This window comes from Misgurnus anguillicaudatus, chromosome 5 (assembly GCF_027580225.2).
Source record: "Misgurnus anguillicaudatus chromosome 5, ASM2758022v2, whole genome shotgun sequence".
Lineage (NCBI taxonomy): Eukaryota > Metazoa > Chordata > Actinopteri > Cypriniformes > Cobitidae > Misgurnus > Misgurnus anguillicaudatus.
Window position 1 is genome coordinate 14,478,879 of NC_073341.2, and position 27,431 is coordinate 14,506,309.

Consider the following 27,431-nt stretch of genomic DNA (forward strand, 5'->3'; position numbering starts at 1 on the left):
CCTTGTGTTGTTTTATACCTGTATGAGTTTTTTATTCTCTGCACAGAAAAAAAATATATTTTGATAAATTATGGTAAGCACAAGGTTGATTTTGACTTCCATCGTATTTGTTTTTCCAACTATGGAAGTCAATAGCTACGTTTACATGGACACATTTTGCCTCCATCGGATTAAAATCCTTCCGATTAATAAATCCTATCATAGCGTTTACATGAACACTTAATAATGTGATCGGATTGATGTGCGTGTATATGACACAAGATTTAAATCAGATTTGATCATTTGACACAAATATAGTTTCACGCTGTTTTAAGATTTGCTTTGTGCCTCAAAGCAGCAGCAAAAACACCCATTCACGTGTGCCCAAAAAGCTTATTTTACTTCACGCAGTGCTGCAGAGACCGTTCGCGAGAGCGAGTCCAAAAGCACGTGTTTGTGGATCAGAGTATAAATCATGGACTGACCGGACAACGCTGTCTTGTATCACTTTATGGGAACTGGAAGGATAATAGGAACAAGATTAACAAGACAATCACTTCTTGTGACTTCCTTCAACAAAACAAACTCGAGTTATTTGCGTCACATGTCATTACGGCAATTCTACGTCATTGCACGTGTGCATATGCTCCACACTCCTGTCCTGTAGGTGGCAGAAATGCGCCTTTCAGTGGGTTTGCCAACCGGCATTAAAAAAAAAAAAGATAGCACATGCGCAGAGCGTCCCAGTTTCAGTTATCCATCTGATCAAGTGTATACATGTCCTTTTGAGCGGATTACAAAAGGTATAAACCACCCCTAACAAGCGGATTAGATTTTTAATCAGATTGGCACTTTTTAGTCCGATTGAGGTGTTTACATGGAGCATTTTTATTCAGATTGATCATTTAAATGGATTACAAATGTCCATGTAAACGCAGCTATTGTATACTGTCAACTGTGTGCTTACTAGGGATGCATATCAATTAATCGCGATTAATCTATTGCAGAATAAAAGTTTTTGTTTACATCATATATGTGTGTAAACTGTGTATAATAATTATGTATATATAAATATGCACACATGCATGTATAATTTTAAGAAAAAAATATATTTATATATTAAGTATTTATATTTATATATAATATAAATTATACATAAATATACAAATGTATATACACATGTAAACATTGCTTAAATATATACATGCATGTGTGTGCATTTAACTATACAAAGTTATTATACACAGTACACACACATATATGATGTAAACAAAAACTTTTATTCTGCTATAGATTAATCGCGATTAATTGATATGCATCCCTAGTGCTTACCATCATTTATCTTCTTTTATGCTCAATAGAAGAATGAAACTCATACAGGTTAAAACAGTGGAGAAGCCAGAAGTGTGTCCGGGGTGGTACCTCAAATTGAATGCGCTATACTTTGACTTCCTCCAATAATTCACTTCATGGTTAAACAACGTGTTTATTTTGACGTGCAGCAGCGCAACACATTGTTAAAAGCAAGTATTTTGAGAATATTAACGTACGTTGCAAATACAACATAATGAATTCGTTGAATGGAAGAGCGTGTGTAGGCTATTATTTGTGCAGTTAGGGGTTGCCATAATAGCTGATACAAATAAATCTCTACAAAACATTTGTTTTAACTATAATACACGCACAAGAGCTGAATGTGTATGTGGCGCACGTGCATCTATTAACTGTATCCACAAATCCATCCAGTAAAACCTTTCATAGAAACTGATACTGAACAATAAATACAATAATTATTCAAAAACAACTAATATTATGCTGATAAAAATATGCTGGTTTATTTATTCTGCTACTATATATTATTATAAAATGAGCTAACAGTATATATAGCCTACGACATAAACTGCTTATTAGTTAATGTTTATAATAGTTCGTGATGTGTTTACGCGTAACCTTACTTTTGTTATGTTTTAAATCATTTTTTTAAAATAAGCAAATAATTTTATAAGCTCATGTCTTATCTACTGTATAATAATATTTCCATAAAACGAAAACAATACTGAAAACATGTAATAGGAGTTTAATATGTTTATTATTTGGAATGAAAAGCGCTTTATAAATAAAATCTATTATTATTATTATTATTATTATTGTGGTTTGTTTAAATAACTTGAATGTGTTAAATGAGAAGCATAAGTTGCTGCTGCTGTCGGATCGCGTGAAGCTTGATGTGTAGCCATAAAAACTCAAACTCAAAGTCAAGTCGATTAAAAATTGCCGTTTAAAAAAACCTCACACAAGGAACAGTTGTGACATTTTAAACCATCGCCTGAAAAGGTTAAAAAGAAGAAGTCTCCGTATATTCCATGTATTAAACACTCAACTGACTGTCCCACTGTAGAGATACTGGTATGTCTCTGTGCTTTTATATTTGCGCATTGAAGACCCGTCACCCCCGAGCAACAATATGAAACAATTGAATCTTCTTATTATGTATCAGGACACTTCTTAATTTCATCCTCACACTGGCTCATACATGAAATTATGACCGTAATCATCATGGAAAACGCTGGCTACGGTTCAGTGACAGTACACGCCCGATGTCGCAAGCATCATGGGCGTAGGAATAGTGTGGATACATTTTATTGTATTCTGTCTTAATAGGCTAAGCCTAATAAACAGTACCGTATCTGTAAGTCTCTGTCTTTTAAGGCAGGGTGCATGACCTCTAAAGGCCAATGTTGATATTTAAATTCACCTAAACAAACACGCCCCTACCCCAACAGAATCTGGACCTTCTTTTGATAGAACTGCCCCACACATACGCCAACCCAGGCAACAATGTCGGTTAGTAGACACGCCCCTTACTGCTGATTGGCTATAAGTGTGTTTTCGGCCCGACACGCTTTTCCAAGTGTTTTTCAAAAATCATGCACCTCGCCTTTAAAGTTAAACAAAAGAAGGAGAGAAAAGCAATCGCTGCTTCTGACTAACTTCTGTAACTTCTTCCATATTAATCCATATATAGATTTATTTTATTTAATTTACAAAATAAAAATCCTTTGTGTTGAGCTCTGCTATTTGAAGTAACTTTAAGGTTTATCATGGAGTTTAGATTTCCTGACCAACTTTACGAAAGTTACTGCAGTTTATATTAGATCTTTTGCTTCATTAACAGACAGTAAATCAGATGTGAGAAATAGAAAAGTTTAACATTCAAGCTTACATAATGTTTATGTGCTATTAATGCATGCAGTGCAGGAATATTTAATGTGAAGTAATCAGCGATCATGAGATTTATTCATGCTTTTTTGATACATGATACACACGTCATTTTTTAATGGACTATGGACCCCCTAAAGTAGCCTTGGCCACCCCCTGGGCACCCCGCATATAAAATTCTAGTTCTGCCACATTTTCTATCCCTTTAAAGATATATATATTTTTGGAGTGCAGGTCTGACACTCTTTGTAGCTACACATTAATTTGCTCACTAACGACATTTATTCATATTGGCTAATTCATTTAGGCCATAGATGAACAATAAGTGGAATGGTACTGTAATTATTGGGGTCTTTCCCCCACATTTCCCCTCCACCAATCAAATTAAAGGATGCCATCTGCTTATCTAACCTAATCAGCTGAGGAATGCCAGATGTTTAGTTACAGACCCGCAGCTGGTCCAAAAGATAACCTTTACCAAAATGACCCCAGAAATCACATACTGACCTCTTTGTCTTTTAGGACTGGTTAGAAATGCTGTCACTTTTGATTGTAACCACGATTATCTCAAGTCACTAAAAGAAATCTTAGAAGAGAAACTGTATGAGTAGCCTTAAAAGTGTATAACTACAGTACTTAAAATCCCTTCTTTCTCTTTGACACCAAGACAGTATGGGGAATGGAGATGAATTACATACTGTAAATAAAATGGGAGAAACTTTAAAACTTAATATCTGTAAAATCTGTCATACACTGTACGAAAAAATAGCCAAAATACAGTATGTACCCCAGCTGTCACTGGGGAAGTACCCCTTAAGAGGTCCTAATGTCTACCATTAGGTACAGATATGTATACATTTAGCACAAAAATGTAACTTTGAGCTACCCAGTCTCATAAAATTATGTACCTATAGTCATGGTACCTATAGTCAATTTCCGCGTTTTTTCGTGATCGTATCACAAATTTCTGTTTATGTGTCATTGTCACGTATTGGTTACCCAACTGCTTTTTCCTATTTTCAAACCATTTTCGCTTCGGTTTAAGGTTAGATTTGGTGTTTGCATTAGGATGTTACTTTAAGTATTGGTTTATACTATTTTTCAGATTTATTTTTTATATTTTCTAAATTTTAAACCATTGTTGCGTTAGGGTTAGAGTAAGGATGTCATTTGATGTAAATCTAACCCTAAACCGAACCGAAAATGGTAAGAAAATAGGACAAAACATTTGAGTAACCAATACGTGACAATGACACACAAACAGAAATTCGTGATACGATCACGAAAAAACGCGGAAATTCGTGACAGAGTCACGAAAAAGAATCAAAAAATTGTGTGACTATAGGTATATAATTTCGTGTGACTGGGCTGCTTTAAGATTCTAATGTGAACCCTTCAGGTACAAAGTTACATTTTTAAAAGAGTACTGCACCAGTGACAGCAGGCGTTCAGGTCTTGACCACTTTCTAAATATAAGATTTATATTTCAGTTGATAAAACCATTCACATTTTTGGCAGACACATTTGTTTCTCAAAAGTCTAGCGCATATTATCTGGACTAAAAACAAAAGCTTAATTCATGAGCCCTTTCGACAGATTTAAGAATATTACTAAAACATAATCTCGACAACTGTGATCATTTATATCAAGATACAGCTGGAAAACTGTCTAGACAATCTAGATTAATATCAATGAGACAAAAACCCATCAACACGGCTTTTCGTATCTAGTATGAAACATCACAAGTGTAAAAACCTTCATATCAACGTCTGAAAAATCATTAAAAACACCCAACTAAACCAAACTAGTGCTGAGTGAAGCATTTTCGTTAACAGCTCCTCATTTTCCCTTCAGGGGGCAGGAGACCATGAACACTTTACTTCTAACACACAAAGCCTCATAAAAGTGCCACAGGGTGCGTTTTCCATAAGTACGGAAAACAAATAAACCTTGTTAAGAGGTGCAGAGGTTCACGACAAGCGCCTCCGTCGTCTACCACCCAGCCTAGCTTTGCCCCCTTCCAATATCTTTTTTTTCTATCCATTTCCTCTGGTTTCGTAGAGGCAATGTGTTGAACAGATGTGAGCGGTTATTAAGCAGAACCACTGGCCTCTTTAAATGGAGATCTGGCTACCCTGGCCTCCTCCTCCAAGTAGACCAATCCCCAAGCTTACTATGCTCTCCTGGGCTTGTTCGTAGCCTTTTGAGCGATTTCAATGTTTATGTTTTTACGACGACCATGTGCAGGAGAGTTCTGCTCCTGCTGGGAAAAGGTGCAGAAGGGCACCCCAGAAAGGCAGAGCCCGAAACGGCGCGGGTTTCAAGTCGATTTTTGTGTTTCTGATTCCACAGAAATCAAACTAACAGACGATAAATAGCGTACTCCTCACCAAAACCAAATACATGTAGCTCTAGACGGCTCTTCGCTGTCTCATACCAGGATTAAGTGCATATTTTGTCAGGCAAGTATTTTGCAAAGGCGCCCAAACACCCACAGACCTCGATCCTAAGAATAGTTCACGTTTATCAAGACTGAAAAAGTAACAGCATAGTGGGTCATACAATGCAACAGCTATTCTACTACTGTATGAGGGGTTTCGTTTCCTTCCTGCACCGACAATATGAATATGGCCCTATTATGTGTAGAGGATGTGTATGTGTGTAAGATTGTGTCGCATTATTATCCCCAATATGAGGCAGGGAGTTTGAATCGAGTCTGCAGGTTTTGTGAATAAAGAGATCGAAAAGGTTTGTGCCATCAGAATTACTCAGTATATTAACTTTATTTAAACTTTTACTGGTAGACATGCACTTTCTATAAAATATATCTACAAAAATGAACTATTATGTAATGGCCATATATACACTTGCAATGCAGTGTGGTTTCAACCCATGGTTGGACAAACCCAACGGCTGGGTTAAATTAACCTGAATGTCCATATTTGACCCAATGAGTTGAAACCATCCATAGGTTAATTGTGTTGGTCCATATTTGACCTAACCATTGGTTGAAATATTCCAGCACTTTTTTTACTCGCTAAGGTTCTGCAACTAGAAATGAAACGATCAGATCCGAAATTTGTGCTTTGAATTTTGCATACAAGCATAATGATGGCATCTTTTCTCACACTTCATACATAATAATGTACTGAACAAATAACTGCTTGAAAGTCACACAGTCCCACTGCATTGTAATTAATTACATTGTAATTACTGCTTAATATACAGGAACAACTTATATGGATCAGCTTCAGATACTAACTTACTATAGGGTAAGGATTTAGAGTTTGGTAGGGTTAGTTGCATGTAGCCTACTGTAGACAAGCATAATTTATAGACATTGCAAAAAAGTGTTTCCTTTCATAGTATCATAGTAATGCACTCATAGCTGTAATACTCACAGGGAAACGGTCCGATTGGGCAGCAGACTGACTTCTGGAGTCTCTGTCAGCTCTTTCCCAACGCAGCTCACTCTCCTCCGGGCTCCGGGCGCGGGGTGAGCTTTGGTGCGGTCCTCCGTGCAGCTGCAGCCGCTGGAGAGGAGCTCCGGACAGCCCTCGATGACTCTGCCCTCCGGTGCGCCGCTGTGAAGGAACAGCAGGAGAAACAAACGAACCCAAAACGGGATGCGGATGCAGGGTCCCGACATTGTCCCCCACACTATCGACTGCGCTGTCCCAGATCAGCCCATGACATCACAAAGTAGTTTATCTCTGTGGTTGTAACTTAAAATATATCAGTGACGGTATAAATAAACCAAAATGTTGGTTGATACTCCTTTCGCGTTGAATGGTTTGATAAATGCGCGCGTCCTGTGAATGGATGGATCACCAAGCTGGATAACGTTACTGTAGTAAAACTGTCAATTAAAACAATTAAGGAGTCATGTCATCGATGCAACAGAAAGAAATCCAGCATGTTACCTTTTCCAAACGTATTTTTTGTGCTCCATGTGCGCAAATGAAACGAACACATGCAATGCCTGTTGAAATATGAGGCGTTTTAAAACTTCGCACGCAAATAACTGATGCGCAGAAACTCCGTCGCCTTTCTGAATCAAAATTCTGTGACGTGTTAAGTTGTAACTCCCCTGGTTTTGTGTGCAGCCAAATTACGATTCCCAAAAGTAGCTATTGTCCATTTTTTCCTGGTGTACTTCACAAAATAATGCCAATGGATTTGTCATAAAGTTCCGTTCCGTTCGCTCCTTTTGGTGTCACTAGTGGCTTAACGGTGAATAACGGTCCCGATCCTAATTCCAACACTCTGCCATCCTGTCACGACCACATTGAGCTCCAGCCGCGGTGCGCGCATTCCTCTCCCGACTGCGCGCCGAGCCGCGGGGTCCTAGCGCACATGATTTAAAGTCACCATCATTCACCTCACTTTTATTATGAATATTAGCATTGTCTATTGACAATATGTTTATTTCTTTCCTTATTTATTTTTTTGAATGCTCTCAAGTTTCAAGTTTATTTGTTTTATATATGTCACTGTTTGTATATTAAAATGCTTGATGAGGCTTAGACTTTTTTGTTTACTTTCAATGCTAATTCAGCATAAAGTATGCTTAAATTAAATACTAATGTAGATATTAGATTATCTATTAAAGGGTTCAATGACTAAAACTTGTGGTAACACAACTTTTAAATAAAATTGTTTTGTCCTGCAGGTGAAGATCATTTTAAGTGGATACTGTAGTTTACAAAAATATTTTTTTACTAACCATAATGTTGTTATGTTTTTTTTTTTTTTGTATCAGACATGTTCACAAGCTTCTAAGGTCCCAATTGATGCTTGAATGAGCTGTTCACGAATACAAGTCAACTCGCAATTCATGTTTTTTTGACCTAAGTGTGACTTGAGTCCAACTCTGAGACTTTTATCTCTGTTTTGTGGACCCCAAAAGATGAATAACAAAGCCTTCAATAGAGACAGGAAAAATAAAGCTACAAAATGGAAATAGAAAAAAGTCCCAAATGCGTACATTTTCTAAAGCCATATTAGTATACACTTAAAATCCTAAAATGCACACTTAGCACATTTAAATGAGAGTTTATGAGACTAGTAAAAATGTCCAACTTTTTTCCAGTTTATGAGTTCAACTCAATGATTCAGTTTGCAGTACTTACCAATGGATTCAAAGATCAGCAATGAATAACAACTTACGTTTTTGGGTGCTTTTTACATTTTTTTTTTTTTTTGAATTCATACAAAGTTAATCGTGCAAAAAAATATGATTCTAATGAAAAAAACAACAACGAAACCGAACCCCCAACGTTACAGGGTTCAAGGCCAGTGGCGGCTCGTGACTGCTCTTCCGAGGGGCGCAAACTCAAAATATATTTTCATTTTCGGAGTGTCATGTGTGTTGCTCGTGTTTTCAAAATATGTGTTTGTTGCGTCATGTGAACCATGTGCATCACGTGTTTTGTCAAAATAAGTGACTGCTGCACACGCGTCAAAACTGTTTAAAGAGATGTCACATTCACAAAATACACGCAAGACACTACCTGAACAGTAAACTCTGATTACGCATGAAATTTTGCGAGTATCTGGTAAACGTTTCTTTTATCATAAACCCTGTAGACGCGTCTGCAGCAAGCACTTATTTTGACAAGACACGTGATAAACACAGGATCACTTGACGCGCAGAACACATATTTAGAAATTACGAACCACACACATGACAGGCTACATACATGTTGTGACGAACTTCGCATTGAGGGCCCTCGAAAAAGAATTCACCGCCCGCCACTGGTCAAGGCAAATTGTACAAAGTCTTAAGAATGTGCTCGTATGAATTAATACGACTTAGCAAACTCGTAAAATATGTACAAATTCTCGTGAGATATCGTTGGAAAGTCATATGGGGTTGAATATATAATAAATAAGACTGAATAATACACACATTACTACCCCGTCTCACAAAATTATGTACCTATAGTCACATAATTTTTGGATTCTTTTTCATGATACTAATGAGTTTCCACGTTTTTTCTAATCGTATCACAAATTTCTGTTTATGTTTCATTGTCACGTATTGGTTACTCAACTGCTTTTTCTTTTTTTCAAACCATTTTCGGTTTAGGGTTAGATTTGGTGTTTGCGTTCGGATGTCACTTTGGGGCGGTTTCCCAGACAGGGATTAGACTAGTCATAGACTAAAATAAATTTAAGAAAGTCCGAACTGAAAACAACTTGCACTGACATTTCTTAAAATAAACGAGTGCCCTTTGTTTTGCCTCAAAATGCACACAAGTAATGATTTTAGTAAGGCATGTTTGTTAAAACTGGTTATATTTCCTAAATAAACTAAGGCCTAGTCCTGGTTTAAGCTAATCTCTGTCCGGGAAACCACCCCTTTAAGTATTGGTTTATGCTATTTTTTCGGATTTATTTTTTATATTTCTAAATTTGAAACCATTGTCACCTGGCGTTAGGGTTAGAGTTGGGTTTGGGTAAGGATGTCATTTTATGTAAATCTAACCCTAAACCTAAGCGAAAATGGTAAAAAAAATAGGACAAAACAGTTGAGTAACCAATACATGACAATGACACATAAACAGAAATTCGTGATACGATCACGAAAAACGCGGTAATTCGTGACTGCTTCACGAAAAATAATAAAAAAATTACGTGACTATAGGTACGTAATTTCGTGTGACTGGGCTGGACACACACAGGATCACTTGACGCGCAGAACACACATTTTGAAATTACGAACCACACACATGATGGGCTACATACATGTTGTGACAAACTTCTCATCGAACGCCCTCGAAAAAGAAGTCACCGGCCGCCACTAGTCAAAGGCAAATCATACAAAAACTTACGAATGTGCTCGTATGAATTAATACGAATTAGTCAACTTGTAAAATATGTACAAATTCTCGTGAGATATCGTTGGAAAGTCATATGGTTTGAATACAAGTAAATAAGAGCGAATAATACACACATTACGCACACAGGTTTCCATGTTTTGTGGGAAAATTCAATAGACGTAATGTTTTTTATACTGTACAAACTGTATTCTATTCCCTTCCCCAAACCCTAACCCCAACCATCACAGAAAATTTGTTGCTACTTTTCAAGAAACATCATTCTGTTTGCTTTATAAGCTTGTTTCCTCGCGGAGACCTAAAAATGTCCCCACAAGGTCAAAAATGTACTGGTATTCCTATATTTGTTGTGACGTTTGGTCCCCACAACGTGAAGATTACCAGGTACACACACACACACACTCAGCATTATTAATCGAAATTAACTGACTACATATCAGGCACTATGACCCAGTTGGTCAGATCTTGCAGCAGCTGATGCTTTCTTAGATCCTTGCGTGCGACTGGACCATAGGAGTCTGAATAAGGCTTTGGCTCAGATGTGTACAGAGCACATGGGGTCTGAGAACCAAACAGGAGAAATCTAATACATTCAGGAAACAGATAACCAGACCCGATAGATACACAGTTTCATCCTAGTTTGTTTCCCATGATCGTGACAGTACAAATTAAACGAAACCTGTTGATTTAGAAAAGCAGCTCCAGGGTGTATGCATAACCATCCCTCCAATGCGATGCAGTGTGTTTACTACAGAATAAATGCACAGCTGAGAGTATCAACAATGCACCATAGCATTAAACATATAGTCTATTAATGTGTAATAACTGGACTATATGAATACATTACAATTTAATTACATTGGTGTTTCAAATTTAAGACGTCACTAAGGCAAGTTTTGTAGATGATCTGGAGACTGGTTGAGATTAATCTACACACTGACTAAAACACTAAGATTTAGAGAATTTTAAGAATTAAGATTCTGATTGTCATTGTAAAAACAATTGAATTGCTACTAAAATCAGGCATTTGCTTAGGACGCCAAATATGCTTCTATCAGCACAAATACTTTAAACATTTCAAGTGCTGTTGTAACTCCGAAAAGGGGAACCAGATATGGACTGCTGAGATGTTTATAGGCCCATGCTGCAAAATTCCCAACACACGCAAAGCTTAATTTCCTCGGGTCTTTGTCGGCATCATGCTTCCAGTAGGGCCGAAACCCACAATGTTGATTTATTTCAAAACGGCAACTTTTTTATTTTAAATCCGACCTCTTTTGATATCCAAGTACAGACGGTGGAGAGAAACCTTAGCTTGCGCTTAAAAAAGACTGAGACCACGTTTTGAAAATACAGCCGAGAAAACGGATTGAGGGTTTCAATTGAGGTCGACATTTGCGTCCGTGCCACAGGTTCAGAGGAGCGAGCGCCGCCCGCTCGCACAATGGGGCAACTGTGCTCAAAATCATGCAGACCCGCGTTTGTTATTGCTGTACCCGATACTGCGCCGCGGAACGAGGTCTGCGGGAAAGACGATTCCGAGCACTTCCGGAAACGTGCAAAAAATGGGCGCCTCCAACCGAGGTCTGTTTATCCAGCACTTTAAATAACGCTTTCCCTCTCCCCGCCTCCAAGACCCCCAAATCCTCCTCATATGGTGCGCAGTTTCCATTTAAAATGTCACGTCCCAAACTGCGCATTACATCAAATTGTACTTAATGGCATCCAGACAAACTTTTATGTCTTTCCAACATTCTCGCACTCACTTTCGCTCACTCCCTCCTTTTCCCCCATTGCTTTTCTTTGCTAGCTCATATCGCCGAGCAAGCGGTATCTCCCTCTCTCCGTTAAACATCTGGAGTCCATTCCAGGTGGAATAAAGAAAGAGGGAATGTAAATGGAGCCTCAGTCTGCAACGAGAGTGAAAATAACACAATGGACAAATACAAATAAGGGAAAGACGTGAAGTTATCTTTACGCTTTAGAGAAAGAGAGAGACTACATTCAAGAAATACATGTGGTGCCAAAAATATTTGGACTATTTTTGCAATTACTGATCTGATTTATAACATAAATAAAGTAAAATGTTTTGATTTACAGTGTTTTTTTAAACTTAATGATTTACATTTTGATATCTGATGCAATAAAATTCAAACAATTTTAAGTGTCAAACGTTATTTAAGTCTAAGGATTTTATTTCATTGAGATCCTGCAGGTTCCTGCTATTGCTCAAATGTAAGAGGAGCTCACACTAAATACTTCACACTTCAGCTTATACATTTATTGTTTTGAACACAAATTTCATGTATTTTCTGGTTGTATTCTAATAAAGAGAGAAAGAGATAAATAATTATATATGACAAGAATATAATATAAACAACCAATGCACAAAATAATGTCTTATGAATCCAAATCAAACTTGTTATCGAAGCTATATTATACTATTACTTGTGTCTTCTGTGTGTACAGTATACGGTATGAGACTCACTCTCGAGGTCAAAGGTGATGACCTCTGATGATTGATGTTGTTTCCCATTGCACTCTTACTCTGATGAGGTCACTCTCTGTCTCCATTCCTCAAAGAGATTAATACTGGTTGAAAAACACTACCAAATGTACAAAAGGCGCAAAAACAAAACCGCAGCCAACAAATATATAAAGAAGACTTTGTGAGTTAATTTCAAAGCAGTGCTGGCTTCGCATAAAAGAATATCGACTTGATCTAAAGTCAAGGGACTCGGATATGGCGCTTTAGTGATATTTCAGTAGGGCTGTGTTTGTATACCACCACCTGGTGGTGGCTGTCTCGCGTTGCCGTTCCCATGTGAAATTGCGACAGATTTTCTTTCAAATATGATCTACATTGTACGTGTAGCTCAGTGGTAGAGCATTGCAAAGTTTGTGGGTTCAATACTAGAGAAAATGTATACATTGTAATGCACTGTAAGTCACTTTTTGGATAAATGTAAATGTAGTGAGTATGTATTGTGCATTTTAATAATTTTAAAGGTGCCAAATAATGCATTCAAATCATGGAAGGTACAGTATGTGCAAAAATTATCCAGAGACCGTTTTGCATGTCTATTTACAACCTTAGAATTTGTCCTTAAAGGATTAGTCAATTGTCTTAAAAAAAATCAGATCATTTACTCACCACCTTGTCATCCAAAATGTTGATGTCTTTCTTTGTTCAGTCGAGAAGAAATTATGCTTTTTGAGGAAAACATTCCAGGATTTTTCTTATTTTAATGGACTTTAATGGACCCCAACAGTTAACAGTTTTAATGCAGTTTAAAATTGCAGTTTCAAAGAACTCGAAATGATCCCAAACGAGGCATAAGGGTCTTATCTTGCAAAACGATTGTCATTTTTGACAAGAAAAAAAAATGCACTTTTAAACTACAACTTCTCGTCTATCTCCGGTCCTGTGACTTCCCAGCGCGACCTCACGTAATACGTCATCACGTCAAGAGGTCACGGAGGACATATTTGAAACTATGCCGCAGTGTTTACAAGTGAGGAGAAAGAGGACCGTTCTGACGTTGTTGTATGTTATATGATACTAATTAATTTCTTTGTGTCAGTTTATTGTTTAAAATGGTCCGCAAATGTGCGTTTCTTATATGTAACACGTGATCTTTCCACGGCATTACGCAATTAAGTGAGGTCGTGCTGGCGTGTCACAGGACTGGAGATAGACGAGAAGTTGTGGTTAAAAGTGTATAATTTTTATTTTTCTTGTCAAAAATGACAATCTTTTCACTAGATAAGACCCTTATGCTTTGTTTGGGATCACTTAGAGTCCTTTGAAACTGCAATTTTAAATCGCATTAAAACTGTTAAGTGTTGGTGTCCATTAAAGTCCATTAAAATGAGAAAAATCCTGGAATGTTTTCCTCAAAAAACATAATTTCTTCTCAACTGAACAAAGAAAGACATCAACATTTTGGATGACATGGTGGTGAGTAAATCATCTAGATTTTTTTTAAGAAAATGGACTATACCTTTCAATAGTCTATTATTACCTTATTTGAAAGGGTCATGATGAATAATAATGTTGAGCTCTGCTCTGATTGGCTGTTGCACAGAGCAGTTTAGATTAGTAGGTCTGTGTGTGTGTAAACAGACCTTATGCTTGAGTCTGTATCAAACCAAGATACAGAATTTGAGAAATTATTAAATGTTTAGAGATTGTTAATGGATGTTAATGGTAAGTTTGTGTTTTTTTCAGTATGGACCAGCAAAACGTAACTGTAACGTCAACAGTAGAACTTCAGCCTAAACGTTAGAATATAGCATTAAGTAGCACATAACGCTAACTCAACACAACTTAGTTTTTTTGGTAACACTTTATTTTACGGTGTCTTTGTTACACATGTTACATGTAATTATTGTAGTAATAACAGTTAATTATGCGTAATTACATGCAACTAACCCTAAACCAAACCCTATTCCTAACCCCAACCCTACAGTAAGTACATGTTGTTGATGATTATTTCTTGGTACTTAAATATGTAATTACAATGTAACAGTGAGGTTTTTGTGGCCTTTGTTAGCATTGTAACAACATTGTAATTAATTTAATGTGTAATTTAATGTTGGTGCGTACATTGAAACTGTAACGTCACAGTCGGTGTTATGTTGAGATTGGCCTGATTTACAGCCGTCTTTTGCATGCACAAGGTTTACATAAGAAGGAGGAAACTATCGTGTTTGAGGTTCACAATATGTCATTACTTATTATTTATCCTATGCCTAGATAAAGACAGTTTTACATTTTGCGGCACCTTTAAGTCATTAAGTGGCATTGGTTGGTGGTGTATATGAAATAAAATCCATTGTGGCCAAGGATACTGTGCATTGAGTTTTGCATTTAAAGCCAATGTTTTCCAACATACACTGAAGACTGCAAGTGCAAGTGGGCCAATAATTTACACACCCCATAAAAGTTAGCCCACCTCCTACAAATTAGAAAGACAAACATTTCCTCACAGAGAGGTAAGAGAGCATGAGGTGGGAAACGGTGACAGATTGTTCAGAGTTAAGCGCAGACCACTTGAAGGTAGGCTATATAAGCCATTTAGTCATCGTGTCCCATTAGGAAAACAGTTTAACAAATGTCTGATTGCTCCCATTTCCCCATTCAGCGGAGCAGAGTTCCTGTCTGTAGTGTTATACGCTGATTCTGTCTAATGGGCTTTCTGGGAAAGATTGATTACAGCGATGTCTGAAAACAAGCATGACCTGAAACACATGAAGAAAACAGCAAAGATAGCCACCTCTAACCCTCACTGATTGCCGAGAAACCAATGTCCAAAAATACCAAACAGCACAGGCAGGCCATTCATCTCTGACAAACAATGGAAATTGCTCTGGCGCTGCTGAGTTTTTCTGAGCACTTACATGAGAGACCAAGACTTAACTGAATGCAAAAGTCGGAAATAAAAACTTCTGAACATTAAATCTCATACTAAACTAATTCATAAGGCTGTGTGAAGAAAGATTGTTTCATTCTTTTTTACTATCTATACATAAGACAAATATAACCCTGCTCAACAAAACACCAAACCATTTGTCAACTTATTCACTCTTTTGGCAAACCATTAACAAGTTTAAGTAGTTAGACAATATTAGTAAAGCTCTAAAACAAGTTTCTCACACATTCCACACTCCAATACACTTGTGTCGCAAAGGCCGCAGAACTGCAACAAAGTTATCACATAAAAAACATGACTACTCAAAATTGTTTACACATTTTTATAATACCAATTCCAATTGCCCACAATATAAACCTGCTCAGAGTATACAGGTGGTACATTTGTATTGTATGTATAGCCTACCAACAATTAATGAAAACAATTTGAGAGACAAAAAAGGAAAAGTATAAGAATGAGGTGGTGAATGAGGAGGAAGTGTATGAATAAGATGTGTTGCATGATGAAGAGTATGAGGAGAAAAGAGGGATGAGGAGGAAGAGTATTAGGAAGATGTGTTGCATGAGGAAAAGTATGAGAAAAAAGAGAAGATGTGTTGCATCAGGAAGAGATGTAAATAAGGAGTATGAGGAAGAGACAGCGGATGATGAATGAAGAGGAAGAGTATGAGGAAGATGTGTTGCACAATGAAATGTATGAGGAGAAGAGATGGATGAGGAGGAAGAATATAAAGAGGGTGTGTTGCATGAGGAAGAGGTGGTGGATGAAGAGGAAGAGTATGAAGAAGATGTGTTGCATCAGGAAGAGATGTAAATAAGGAGTATGAGGAAGAGATGGTGGATGAGGAGGAAGAGGTGGTGAATGAAGAGGAAGAGTAGTAAGAAGATGTGTTGTATGAGGAAGAGGTGATGGATGAGGAGGAAGAGGTGGTGGATGAGGAGGAAGAGGTGGTGAATGAAGAGGAAGAGTAGTAAGAAGATGTGTTGTATGAGGAAGAGGTGATGGATGAGGAGGAAGAGGTGGTGGATGAGGAAAAAGAGTTGGGGGATGAGGAGTAAGAGGTGGGGGATAAGGAAGAAGAGGTGGTGGATAAAGAGGAAGAGGTGGGGGATTAGGAGGAAGAGGTGGTGAATGAAGAGAAAGAGTATGAGGAAGATATGGTGGATGAGGAGGAAGAGTATGAAGATGTGTTGAATGAGGAAGAGAGGTGGATGATGAGTATGAGGAAGAGGTGGTGAATAAAGAGGAAAAGTATGAGGAATAGATGGTGGATGAGGAGGAAGAGTATAAAGAAAATGTGTTGTATGAGGAAGAGGTGATGGATGAGGAGGAAGAGGTGGTGTATGAAGAGAAAGAGTATGAGGAAGATGTGTTGAATGAGGAAAAGTATGAGGAGAAGAGAAGATGTGTTGCATCAGGAAGAGATGTAGGAGTATGAGGAAGAGACAGCGGATGATGAAGGAAGAGGTGGTGAATGAAGAGGAAGAGTATGAGGAAGATGTGTTGCACAATGAAATGTATGAGGAGAAGAGATGGATGAGGAGAAAGAGTATAAAGAGGGTGTGTTGCATGAGGAAGAGGTGGTGGATGAGGAGGAAGAGGTGGTGAATGAAGAGGAAAAGTATGATGAAGAGGTGGTGGATGAGGAGGAAGAGTATGAAGAAGATGTGTTGCATCAGGAAGAGATGTAAATAAGGAGTATGAGGAAGAGATGGTGGATGAGGAGGAAGAGGTGGGGGATAAGGAAGAAGAGGTGGTGGATGAAGAGGAAGAGGTGGGGGATTAGGAGGAAGAGGTGGTGAATGAAGAGAAAGAGTATGAGGAAGATATGGTGGATGAGAAGGAAGAGTATGAAGATGTGTTGAATGAGGAAGATAGGTGGATGATGAGTATGAGGAAGAGGTGGTGAATAAAGAGGAAAAGTATGAGGAATAGATGGTGGATGAGGAGGAAGAGTATAAAGAAGATGTGTTGTATGCGGAAGAGGTGATGGATGATGAGGAAGAGACAGTGGATGATGAAGGAAGAGGTGGTGAATGAAGAGGAAGAGGATAAAGAAGATGTGTTGTATGAGAAAGAGGTGGTGGATGAGGAGAAAGAGTATGAGGAAGATGTGTTGCGCAATGAAATCTATGAGGAGAAGAGATGGATGAGGGGGAAGAATATAAAGAGGGTGTCTTGCATGAGGAAGAGGTGGTGAACGAAGAGGAAAAGTATGAGAAAGAGGTGGTGAATGAAGATGAAGAGTATAAAGAAGATGTGTTGTATCAGGAAGAGATGTAAATAAGGAGTATGACGAAGAGATGGTGGATGAGGAGGAAGAGGTGGTGAATGAAGATGAAGAGTATAAAGAAGATGTGTTGTATGAGGAAGAGGTGATGGATGAGGAAAAAGAGTTGGGGGATGAGGAGTAAGAGGTGGGGGATAAGGAAGAAGAGGTGGTGAACGAAGAGGAAAAGTATGAGGAAGAGGTGGTGAATGAAGAGGAAGAGTATAAAGAAGAGTGTTGTATGAGGAAGAGGTGATGGATAAGGAAAAAGAGTTGGGGGATTAGGAGGAAGAGGGGGTGAATGAAGAGGAAAAGTATGAGGAAGAGGTGGTGGATGAGGAGGAAGAGTATGAAGATGTGTTGAATGAGGAAGAGAGGTGGATGATGAGTATGAGGAAGAGGTGGTGAATAAAGAGGAAAAGTATGAGGAATAGATGGTGGATGGTGGATGAGGAGGAAGAGTATAAAGAAGATGTGTTGTATGAGGAAGAGGTGATGGATGATGAGGAAGAGGTGGTGGATGAGAAGGAAGATGTGGTGGATGTAGAGGAAGAGTATAAAGAAGATGTGTTGCATGAGGAAGAGGTGATGGATGAGGAGGAAGAGGTGGTGTATGAAGAGAAAGAGTATGAGGAAGATGTGTTGAATGAGGAAGAGAGGTAGGTGAGGAGTATGAGGAAGAGTATGAGGTGGTAGATGAAGAGAAAGAATATGAGGAAGAGAGGTGGATGAAGAGTATGACTCTTTTTAACAACTTTTGTAATTATTTTAATGTGTAATTTAAAGTTGGGGCGTACATCTCGACTGTGATGTCACAGTTGGTGTTATGTTGAGTGTTATGTATGTTTGCATGCACAAGGTTTACATAAAAATGAGGAAACAATCGTGTTTGAGGCTCACAACATGTGAGAAATTACAGTATTACTGGGTATTACTGGCAACTAGCTGCCAGTAACTTACTGTAGATTTTACATTTATGTTATTTACTCGCAACAGTTTGTTCAAAGTTAAATGAACATGAAACATTTTAGACTTTATCTTCTACAGTAAGTTACTGGCAAATTTTTTACAGTGTACACAGTAATACACACAGCCCATTTTATATTGTTCATTTATACCATGTCTTTATTGAGACAGAAAGATTGTGTTTCAGGGTCGTTTGGTTATGCATTACAGGTTATAATGTTGTACATAACACTTGACAGATTGAGGTTTTAATTTTTGTTACCTATATTTGCTTTTTGAACTCTCAGAGAAATGGTACCTGTACCTGAAGACTAATGTTCAACTGAAGGAAACGGTCATGTCTTTATAGCCTATAAAGAATGAGCAGATCAGTTCAAAGTCGTTCATAGATTGTGTTATTCCAAAACTAAGTAAATATTCAGCACTGTTTCTCCTCTCTGTGACAGATCTAAAATAAAAGAGGGCTCTTTGTCACATATGTTTTGGTTTTGTTCTGAACTGCTTTATTTATACTGTATATTTCTTAAAAGTCTTCCAACAGGAGATTAAGCCAGATCATAGTCTGGCGATTCTTGGATCTTCTGAGACATTAAGCACTCTCCCAAATCCGCAGCAAAAATCCCTATTGACTACCCAGTCTCACAAAGTTTAGTGATATCACGTATTTTTAAAAATTTTTTTTCGTGCTATTATCACGAAATTTCGTGTTTTTCGTGATCGTATAACGATTTCCTGTTATTGATGGGAATGTTTTGCAAAAAGGACAATACTTGTAAACTGTAATCTTATGTGCTAGACCCTCCTTTTAATTTAGTTTTTTTATTGCTACTTACTTTTCGTTATATGTTCTTATATGTATACCGTAATATGCAACATTCAGATATGATCTTGTGCTAATAATAATTGACAGAAGCAATCCACCCAAAGAAATCAGGCTCTCTACTCCCCCCTGGTGGTCACACAGACATTACAGGACTTTCGTGTGACGTTAGTGTTTGTTAAGCTTTAAAATACAAGACAAGCTTCAAGTGCAAGTTAAAAAAAGTTTGTTTAAATGAAGTCAATGCCAAAGTATTAAAGAGAAATTGTTAATTCATTATCACTAGTTGTTCTTCAAACCAGTAACAAATTGTAACACATGTAATTGACATCCACTCTGGTATGACTTGATACATTTTTTAGTATTATGAAATGACTTTCATTAGATAAAAAAAATTACCTGATGGTTGTTGCTGTCTTGTCCTTTTGTAGCTTCTTCACATAACCTCTTACAAGTTTATAATTGCTTAATCTTGCCATTGAACACCATTATTTACACAATATCACGATTTCTGATTTTTATGAGTAAAATTATTTATGTTTACAGTCATATAGTATATTTATTTTTGTTTAATAGTATTGCATTCTGTATGCATAACATACTTTATATATCTGAAGTATAGCCTATAACTAGAGCACATACTGTAGCATGAAGTCTCTGTTAACTCAACCTGAAATGACTCATTTTTAACATCTTTTGTAATTCTTGACTATTACAAATTTTCTACACTTTGACAAAAATGTATTCCAATACAAAACATTTGGACATCACTTCCTGAAGTAAATCTTCTTGGTTAGATCATGTGACAGCATTGCACCATAATGTTTTTCGAAATGTTTGTTGCAACAAAATATTAGGAAGTAAAAGTTTAATTTCACTCACTGAATTCACATTAATTTCATGACATGACTATAAACTGTAAAAAAATTATTTGACTTCTTTTAAGTAAAATAAAAATCCTTACAAGTCATAAGTTTTACAACTTATCACTAGCCAAGAAAAAAGTAAGTAGTAAGTTAAAATGACTTGTAAAGTCAAGATGATTATACTTAAAAAAAAAATTTTTTTAAAGATTATTCTTAAAGTCAATGATTTTTTTACAGTGTACTCAGTCAAAATTAAATATATCAGGGTTATATTTTCATACAGTATGTTACACTGAAAAAAAAGATTCATTAAATTTACTCAATTTAATTGAGTAAATTGAATAAAGTGGTTGCAATCAATTTATTTAAGCTACATTTAAGTTTTTTGTTTTTCTATTTTTTTTAAATGTAGCTTAAATAAATTGATTGCGACCACTTAAAATAATCAAATTTTTCAGTGTATTTACATTGTGTATGATGATGTCAATCACAAAAAAACTGAATTTAGCGAAGTTAATATTTGTGCTTCCTTGTTAACTTGAAACCTAAAACAGCTTAACAGGTGAAATGACTTGTTTTAGGATCAAACCTGAATAAGAACAATTACAAATCTTTAACCATATAACAAATGAAACAAAAAGCAAGCTGCATCAAAACTTTACTTGGACTAAGATATGGATAGATGGCCATCTTATTTACTGTAAACATTTGCTTGTCTTTTGACATCTACTGTACTAAGTATAATATAGAGACACAAACAATAAATATAGCCATAAAATATTCACTGATAATCATAAAGTTGTTTATTTGCAAGAGAAAAAGATAAAGAGAGGCCAATCCTGCAAAAAATACATGAGGATTTACTGTTCATATTTTACTCTCACACTCCACTTATATTATTGTACTACACAATACAGTCAAGAGAAACATGCAACCCTGAACACACAAACGTGCACACAAATCCCTCGCTCATATAGTTTAAGGTGAAAAATAAACATATTTACACAAATACCATATTCATTAAATTTCACTTGTTTAATACAAAGTTAATGAAAAATAAACTGCATTGTAAATATCTGTGCTTTTTAATGAGGGCTTTGTTGTGAATGGATTTTTTTTATTATTATTTTTTTATGAAGAAAGGTATCTAACATCACACTTAAGAATATCTTCCAAGTAACCCTTCAAGCATAAGTGCATAGACATGCCTACAGCCACTGAGAAAAACCAGAAATGCATGCATGAAATTATTTGCAACAATTTCACACATGCACACACTAAAGAAACCGTCATGTGTGCACTACCGGTAAAGATTTTCACATAGTGCACCTTTTATATGGAAAACGTCTACAAATTTCGGCCGGAAAATGCAAACTACTTTATATAAACCCAAAATAAATGTAAAACATACTGATAGCTTTTTTTCAAAGAATAATACAACATGTGAAAGAAGCAGGCAATGAATGAAAATTAACTGTGATATGCTGATTCACTCTTAACGCAGGCTCCTATATCCTCAAATCCTTAAGATCGAAAAACATTGTCTTTAGGCTGAGGAGTATCAGAGAAGACATGGCTGCATTGTGTCCCAAAGTGACATTAATGCCAAATGCTTGATTTGGCTTCCACTAAATGTAACCGACATCAAAGTCCTCGCTTTCTCTCTCATTCCCAGCCAACCAGATGAGTTGGAGGTGTGTCAGGAGGGTCTCAGTGGCGGGGGGATACCACGGAGTAGGGGCTGTTGCCAGGGCCCTGGTATCTTTCTTTGGCGTGTTTCTCGCAAAACATTTCGTCTTTCACCCAAAAGTGACCGCGCATCTTGAGGTTGAGGCCGCACTCCGTACAGGTGTAGCACTCTGGGTGACGGTAGCGACCGTCTGTGATCCTCACGGCCTGGGTGCTGAAAGGAAAAGAGAAAGAAAGGCTCTTTTAGACACTCAAAATTTTAGTCTTGCAGTCTGTTGTCTATATGTATACACTTTAACCCCTTACATTCTGCAGACCTGCCAGCAGGTCCAAAACTTCAACATCAAAATTAAAAAATATATATATACACATGACTCTTTGAAGTTTAGGCATGCCCGATTCTGCAAAAATCCGAATTATAAGAACAGCTCTTCCCTAAAGGCTAAACCAGTACACTGATGATGTAACCTCATTAACCTCTTATGCAATCCCTGCATGCCTGTACAGAGAACATACAGTGCTGAGGGGGCTGAAATTGAAAAACAAATGATATTAAATGTGACCCAGTCTGTGAAACCCAGCTAAAGCCTAAACATTCAAACCATAATATATAATGTAAAGACCATTCAGTGAAAATATAACCTTGATATCTTCAATCTTTGACATGACCTTACTCAGTCAATATTTACATAGTCAACGTCTGGTATTTATTGTGCTCTAATCTTAGATGATTAGACTTTAGCCTGGTTTATACAGATAGGGTCACAAATATGTTTTGTTGTATCTTACACAATACTGTTGCGACATTTTTCACAGGTGTGTTGTTTTTGAACTCCAGAAACAGTGGTGCTCGGGGGGTTCGGTGACAGCCCGCTTGGAAACCGAATGGCGGCCTCTGTGAACAAACACAAAACAACAAGATATTGAACATTCAGTGCCAACATCATGTACCTTCCACCCCCAAGCGTATTTGTCCAAACATTCATCTGAAGGACTTTTCAAGTATTGTTAAATTGTTGTGCAAACAGCTTTTTTCTGACAGCCGATACCAAAACGTGTATTTACACACGCTTGCACAGGATGATTCTTGCTGTGTGACAAACCGAAGGTCATTTCGACTAGACCTTTAACCCACGTGTGCAACACTTTGATAAGATGAATGTGTGAAATAAGGTTTTAAATGTGTCTTTAAAACAGGTAAATGTAGCATGGAGAAAAATGTGATTTTACATTAGTCTACATTAGTTTCCCATTTACACTATTAAAGCACCTACAGTAACATATTGTGAATGTTTGCGCATTAAACCTGATGTTGTCTTTCGGTTTGATTCACTCCCTTTCTGCTACACCCTGTAAATATTTACTCAGCTTAGTTTGCACAAGTTGTGTTTCCATTACCCTTCAAATTGGGCAAACTGAAACTGCTAATTAACTAATACGCCCAAAGGAAACGCATCAATAAAACTACCATATATATAAATTTGAAATATAGAAATATAATGCAAAAATACAATAGAAATTTTTTTTAAGGCCACCTGATATGCATAAAAGTCACATGATATTTCTTTAAAGAATCAAAATCAAATATTACAACGACTCTGGAATGGTCACGCATGTATAAGTGGCTTTCCTTGGCATTAAAGGGATAGCACACCCAAAAATGTTAAAATGTCATCATTTACTCACCCACATGCTGTTTCAAAACTGTATGAGTTTCTTTTTTCTGTTGAACAGAAAAGATGATATTTTGATAAATTATGGTGATCACTCAGTTGACGATACTTATTGACTCCCATTGTATCTGTTTTCAATAGGTACCTTCAACCATGTACTTAACGTCATTCATCAAAATATCTTCTTTTGTAAAACTTCTACAGGTTTACAACAACATGAGTGTATGTAAATGATAACAGAATTTTCTGTTTGGGGTAAACTATTCCTTTAATGCTTGAATAACACACCTGAATCTCCTTTGATTAAAAATAATGGCTAGTGCGATGTTGTTGGATATACTAAGCAGGGCTGAGCCTGGTCAGTACTTCGATGGGAGACCACCTGGGAAAGCCAGGTTGCTGCTGGTAGAGGTGTTAGGGGATGCTCACCCTGTGGTCTGTGTGGGTCCTAACACCCCAGTATAGTGACTGGGACACTATACTGTCAAAAAGCACCGTCTTTCGGATGAGACGTTAAACCGAGGTCCTGACTCTCTGTGGTCGTTAAAAATCCCAGGATGTCATTCGAAAAAGAGTAGGGGTGTGCCCCGGCATCCTGGCTAAACTTGCCCATTGGCTTACTAATCATCCCCATATCTACTAATTGGCTATATCACTTTGTCTCTTCTCCACCAATAAGCTGGTGTGTGGTGGGCGTTCTGGTGCAATATGGCTGCCGTCGCATCATCCAGGTGGATGCTGCACATTGGTGGTGGTTGAGGAGATTCCCCCATTCATATGTAAAGCGCTTTGAGGTCTGCAGAAAAGCGTTATATAAATGTAACGAATTATACGTAAACCTACCAAAATCCATCACCATGATTTTTGTAATTACTTATCGGCAGAGGAAAAAATATGTTTTAACATTAGTTAATGTAAACGCTGTCATTTCACAAAAAAAGGTGCTTTTTTAATTCGCAAATCTAATGGAAACAACAAACAACAAGAGATAGCCAAAATTTTCTTAACCGACCACCAAGCCTTATTCGCCGGTTGAAACCGGTTAGCCTATTAGTTTAAAATATGCTACGCTATTTGAAATAACAACCATTTCGAGCAGCGCCAGCAATTTCGCAATTGCCGCTCTGCCACACACACACACGGCGCTGACCTTCGACTCATCACTTTTTTTAAATCTCCTACAGCACCGAATTGGAAGACAAATGGCTGCTTAGTTTCAAAATGGTTTAGGTACAAGGTGATCGCATTGAAAATAAAGTAATTTGTCTAGCGTTAAGCTCATTTGAAACATTGCCGCGGCTCATTTAAGAAAATGACAGCTCCGAAGAGACGCCGCTGTAGTTTGAGGTACTGCTAACAATAATAAAGAAAGATGATGATCATCATCACCTTATTTGTTACCACTGAAATGTAGTACTATTCAAATGAAGGAATTTACCAAACAATAGCCTGTAGCATTTACTTTTTGCAAACTTTGTGAAACCCAAACGCCATGACTTCGCGCCAAATGCTTTTATTGGTTTATTGAGTACAAACAGGCGAGTTATGAAAAACTGTGTGTGAGGAATTTGTTCACTTCACACAAAAAGATCTTGGAAAGAGATGACTAACTGTAGTAGCGTTTAGTCCACTCTCTATAATAGCCTAATTTAGAGATCACTTTTTTTTAACCGACAAACGACAACCTTGATACGTTGATACGGTCAACCATCGTCAAACGGTCATCGGTTAACATCCCTACAAACAACCCCATGTTATCTTTCCTAATTTCACAGAAAGTACTCTCTATTATCTTTCAGAGAACCAATGAGTGTGTTTTATATGTGTTAGTGTTTATTACCTTTCTCATCAGTCTCAAGCACCTCTTGCAGCATCTTGAAGGTGTTGGACTGGCGAGGAGCCGCACGGGACTCCTTGTTCTCCTGAATCATCTTATATACCTCAGAGTCTCTGTCAAACTTCTGCATGGCAAAGTCTGAGCTACTGTATATGTGAGAAAGAGAGAGAGAGAGAGAGAGAGAGAGAGAGAGAGAGAGAGAGAGAGAGAGAGAGTTGTTCAGTGTTATTAATGTAAAATCTAGAGTCGACATGTCAAACGCAAGATCAGTTAAAGTTAGGTTCTGGCATGTCTCTATTCGTTTAACAATACATCACAGTTAAATCAATATAAGAATTGAGTGTTTTCTTTTTCTTTCTTGTGTGTTGAGTATATTACGAAACCCGCTGCAACCATGTCAAAACATTTTCTCTCTCACTTCAATTGTTTTTGTAGCATCACGCTGCTTGCAGTGAAATCTCATTGGTCCAATATCCTGCCGTATTTCTCTCTCTATAAAACATCTGATATGTTTTAATTGGCTTTGTAAAGCATATGATCTTGGTGGGGACCGAAAAATGAATGGAAACATGTTGCATCACAGCTGGATAGGATGAGGTGTACAAAAAAAGCAAAAACAAACCAGAGACAAAGTTTTTAGTCTTGACCATTAACTTTCGAAGATGAAATGTTTTCATAGATCACAAAACACTGAATAATCTTTACACTGACACTAATGTGATGCAGAGCATGGTGTGTACACCATATTAAAAAGTAGTGAAATATTTTTTTTCAATGCTGTGTTTTAGCACAAAAATATACAGTAGATACCTGTAAGGTTTCAAGCTTACCATGTCTTTCAAGTCTTTCCACATTCTAACATGTCAAGTCATTCCATCCTACCTGAGAAAAACTCGACGCTGTGTCATAATTCATTTACATTTATGCATTTAGCAGACACTTTTATCCAAAGTGACTTACACTGCATTACATGGCATACATTTTTCCAGTATGCGTCCCCTGGGATCGATCCCATGACATTATGCACAGCTAACACAATGTACTACCAATTAAGCTACAGTATTCAACTACATATTGCTATTTTTATCCCATACCAAAACAAACAATCAGCAGATTGCTTTGTACAGAAAAGAAAATGGATTCATATATGTGTGTGTAGAATGTGTATTATAATGACAAAGTTAATGTAATGTTAAGGATATATACATCGGGAGGCTTACGGCTACATTGTAATATGGGGCTGTCGAGCTATTTTATCTCTCACACAATAATTTGTTGCATGGTCATCTTATTCTTGCATTACATCTATATGCAAGAAATCAAACTAATCAGACATATGCAAATATGTCAAGGGCTTATTTTTAGGGCCCTTTATTTGGATAGTATAGTAGAGAGATGACAGGAAAGTGTTGGGTGGAGATAGGGGAGCATGATCGGCAAAGGACCTCAGAGACCGGAATCGAACTCGGGTCACAGTGAGCACGCTGGTGCTTTATGTCGGCGCCGACTGAGACATATGCAAATACTTAACATTGTATTCAAACACACACCCATATAAAACCACGAAGGAAACTATCTGCATACAAGGGCTTTTGTATTCATACACATTCAAATGTGAACTACATAAAATGTGAAGTGGGGTGCAACAATGAACACACAGAAAAAATGCTGTGTTAATCCAGATTGACTCTTTTAGCTATTACGGACATCCTGAAGCCAGATCAAAACAGATCAGTTGGAGAGCTTAAAACAACCAGTTGTGCATCATGTGCTTAAAATGTCTGAATGAAAAGCACGTTTAAATGGATAGTTCACCAAAAAATTTAAAAATCTGTC

The 27,431-nt window shown here is 37.2% G+C and overlaps 2 protein-coding genes across 3 annotated transcripts in view; both read right to left on the minus strand.

Annotated features, from left to right (window-relative positions):
• adgra2 (adhesion G protein-coupled receptor A2) overlaps window positions 1–7,610 on the minus strand; it is an 86,722-nt gene extending 79,112 nt beyond the window's left edge. Inside the window, exon 1 of the mRNA XM_055167096.2 lies at window positions 6,600–7,610. Coding sequence (XP_055023071.2) covers window positions 6,600–6,847 — 248 coding nt within the window. The 5' untranslated portion in view covers window positions 6,848–7,610. The remainder of the gene's footprint in view (window positions 1–6,599) is intronic.
• A 13,566-nt stretch (window positions 7,611–21,176) lies between these two features.
• pdlim2 (PDZ and LIM domain 2 (mystique)) overlaps window positions 21,177–27,431 on the minus strand; it is a 90,729-nt gene continuing 84,474 nt past the window's right edge. The window contains exons 8-10 of one of the 2 annotated variants that reach the window (XM_055168298.2): window positions 25,599–25,738; window positions 22,875–22,980; window positions 21,177–22,299 (exon numbers count right to left, since the gene is read on the minus strand). In XM_055168298.2, coding sequence (XP_055024273.1) covers window positions 22,107–22,299; window positions 22,875–22,980; window positions 25,599–25,738 — 439 coding nt within the window. In that variant the 3' untranslated portion in view covers window positions 21,177–22,106. Of the gene's footprint in view, window positions 22,300–22,874; window positions 22,981–25,598; window positions 25,742–27,431 lie in introns of both variants that reach the window. The other variant, XM_055168297.2, reaches the window with a different exon arrangement.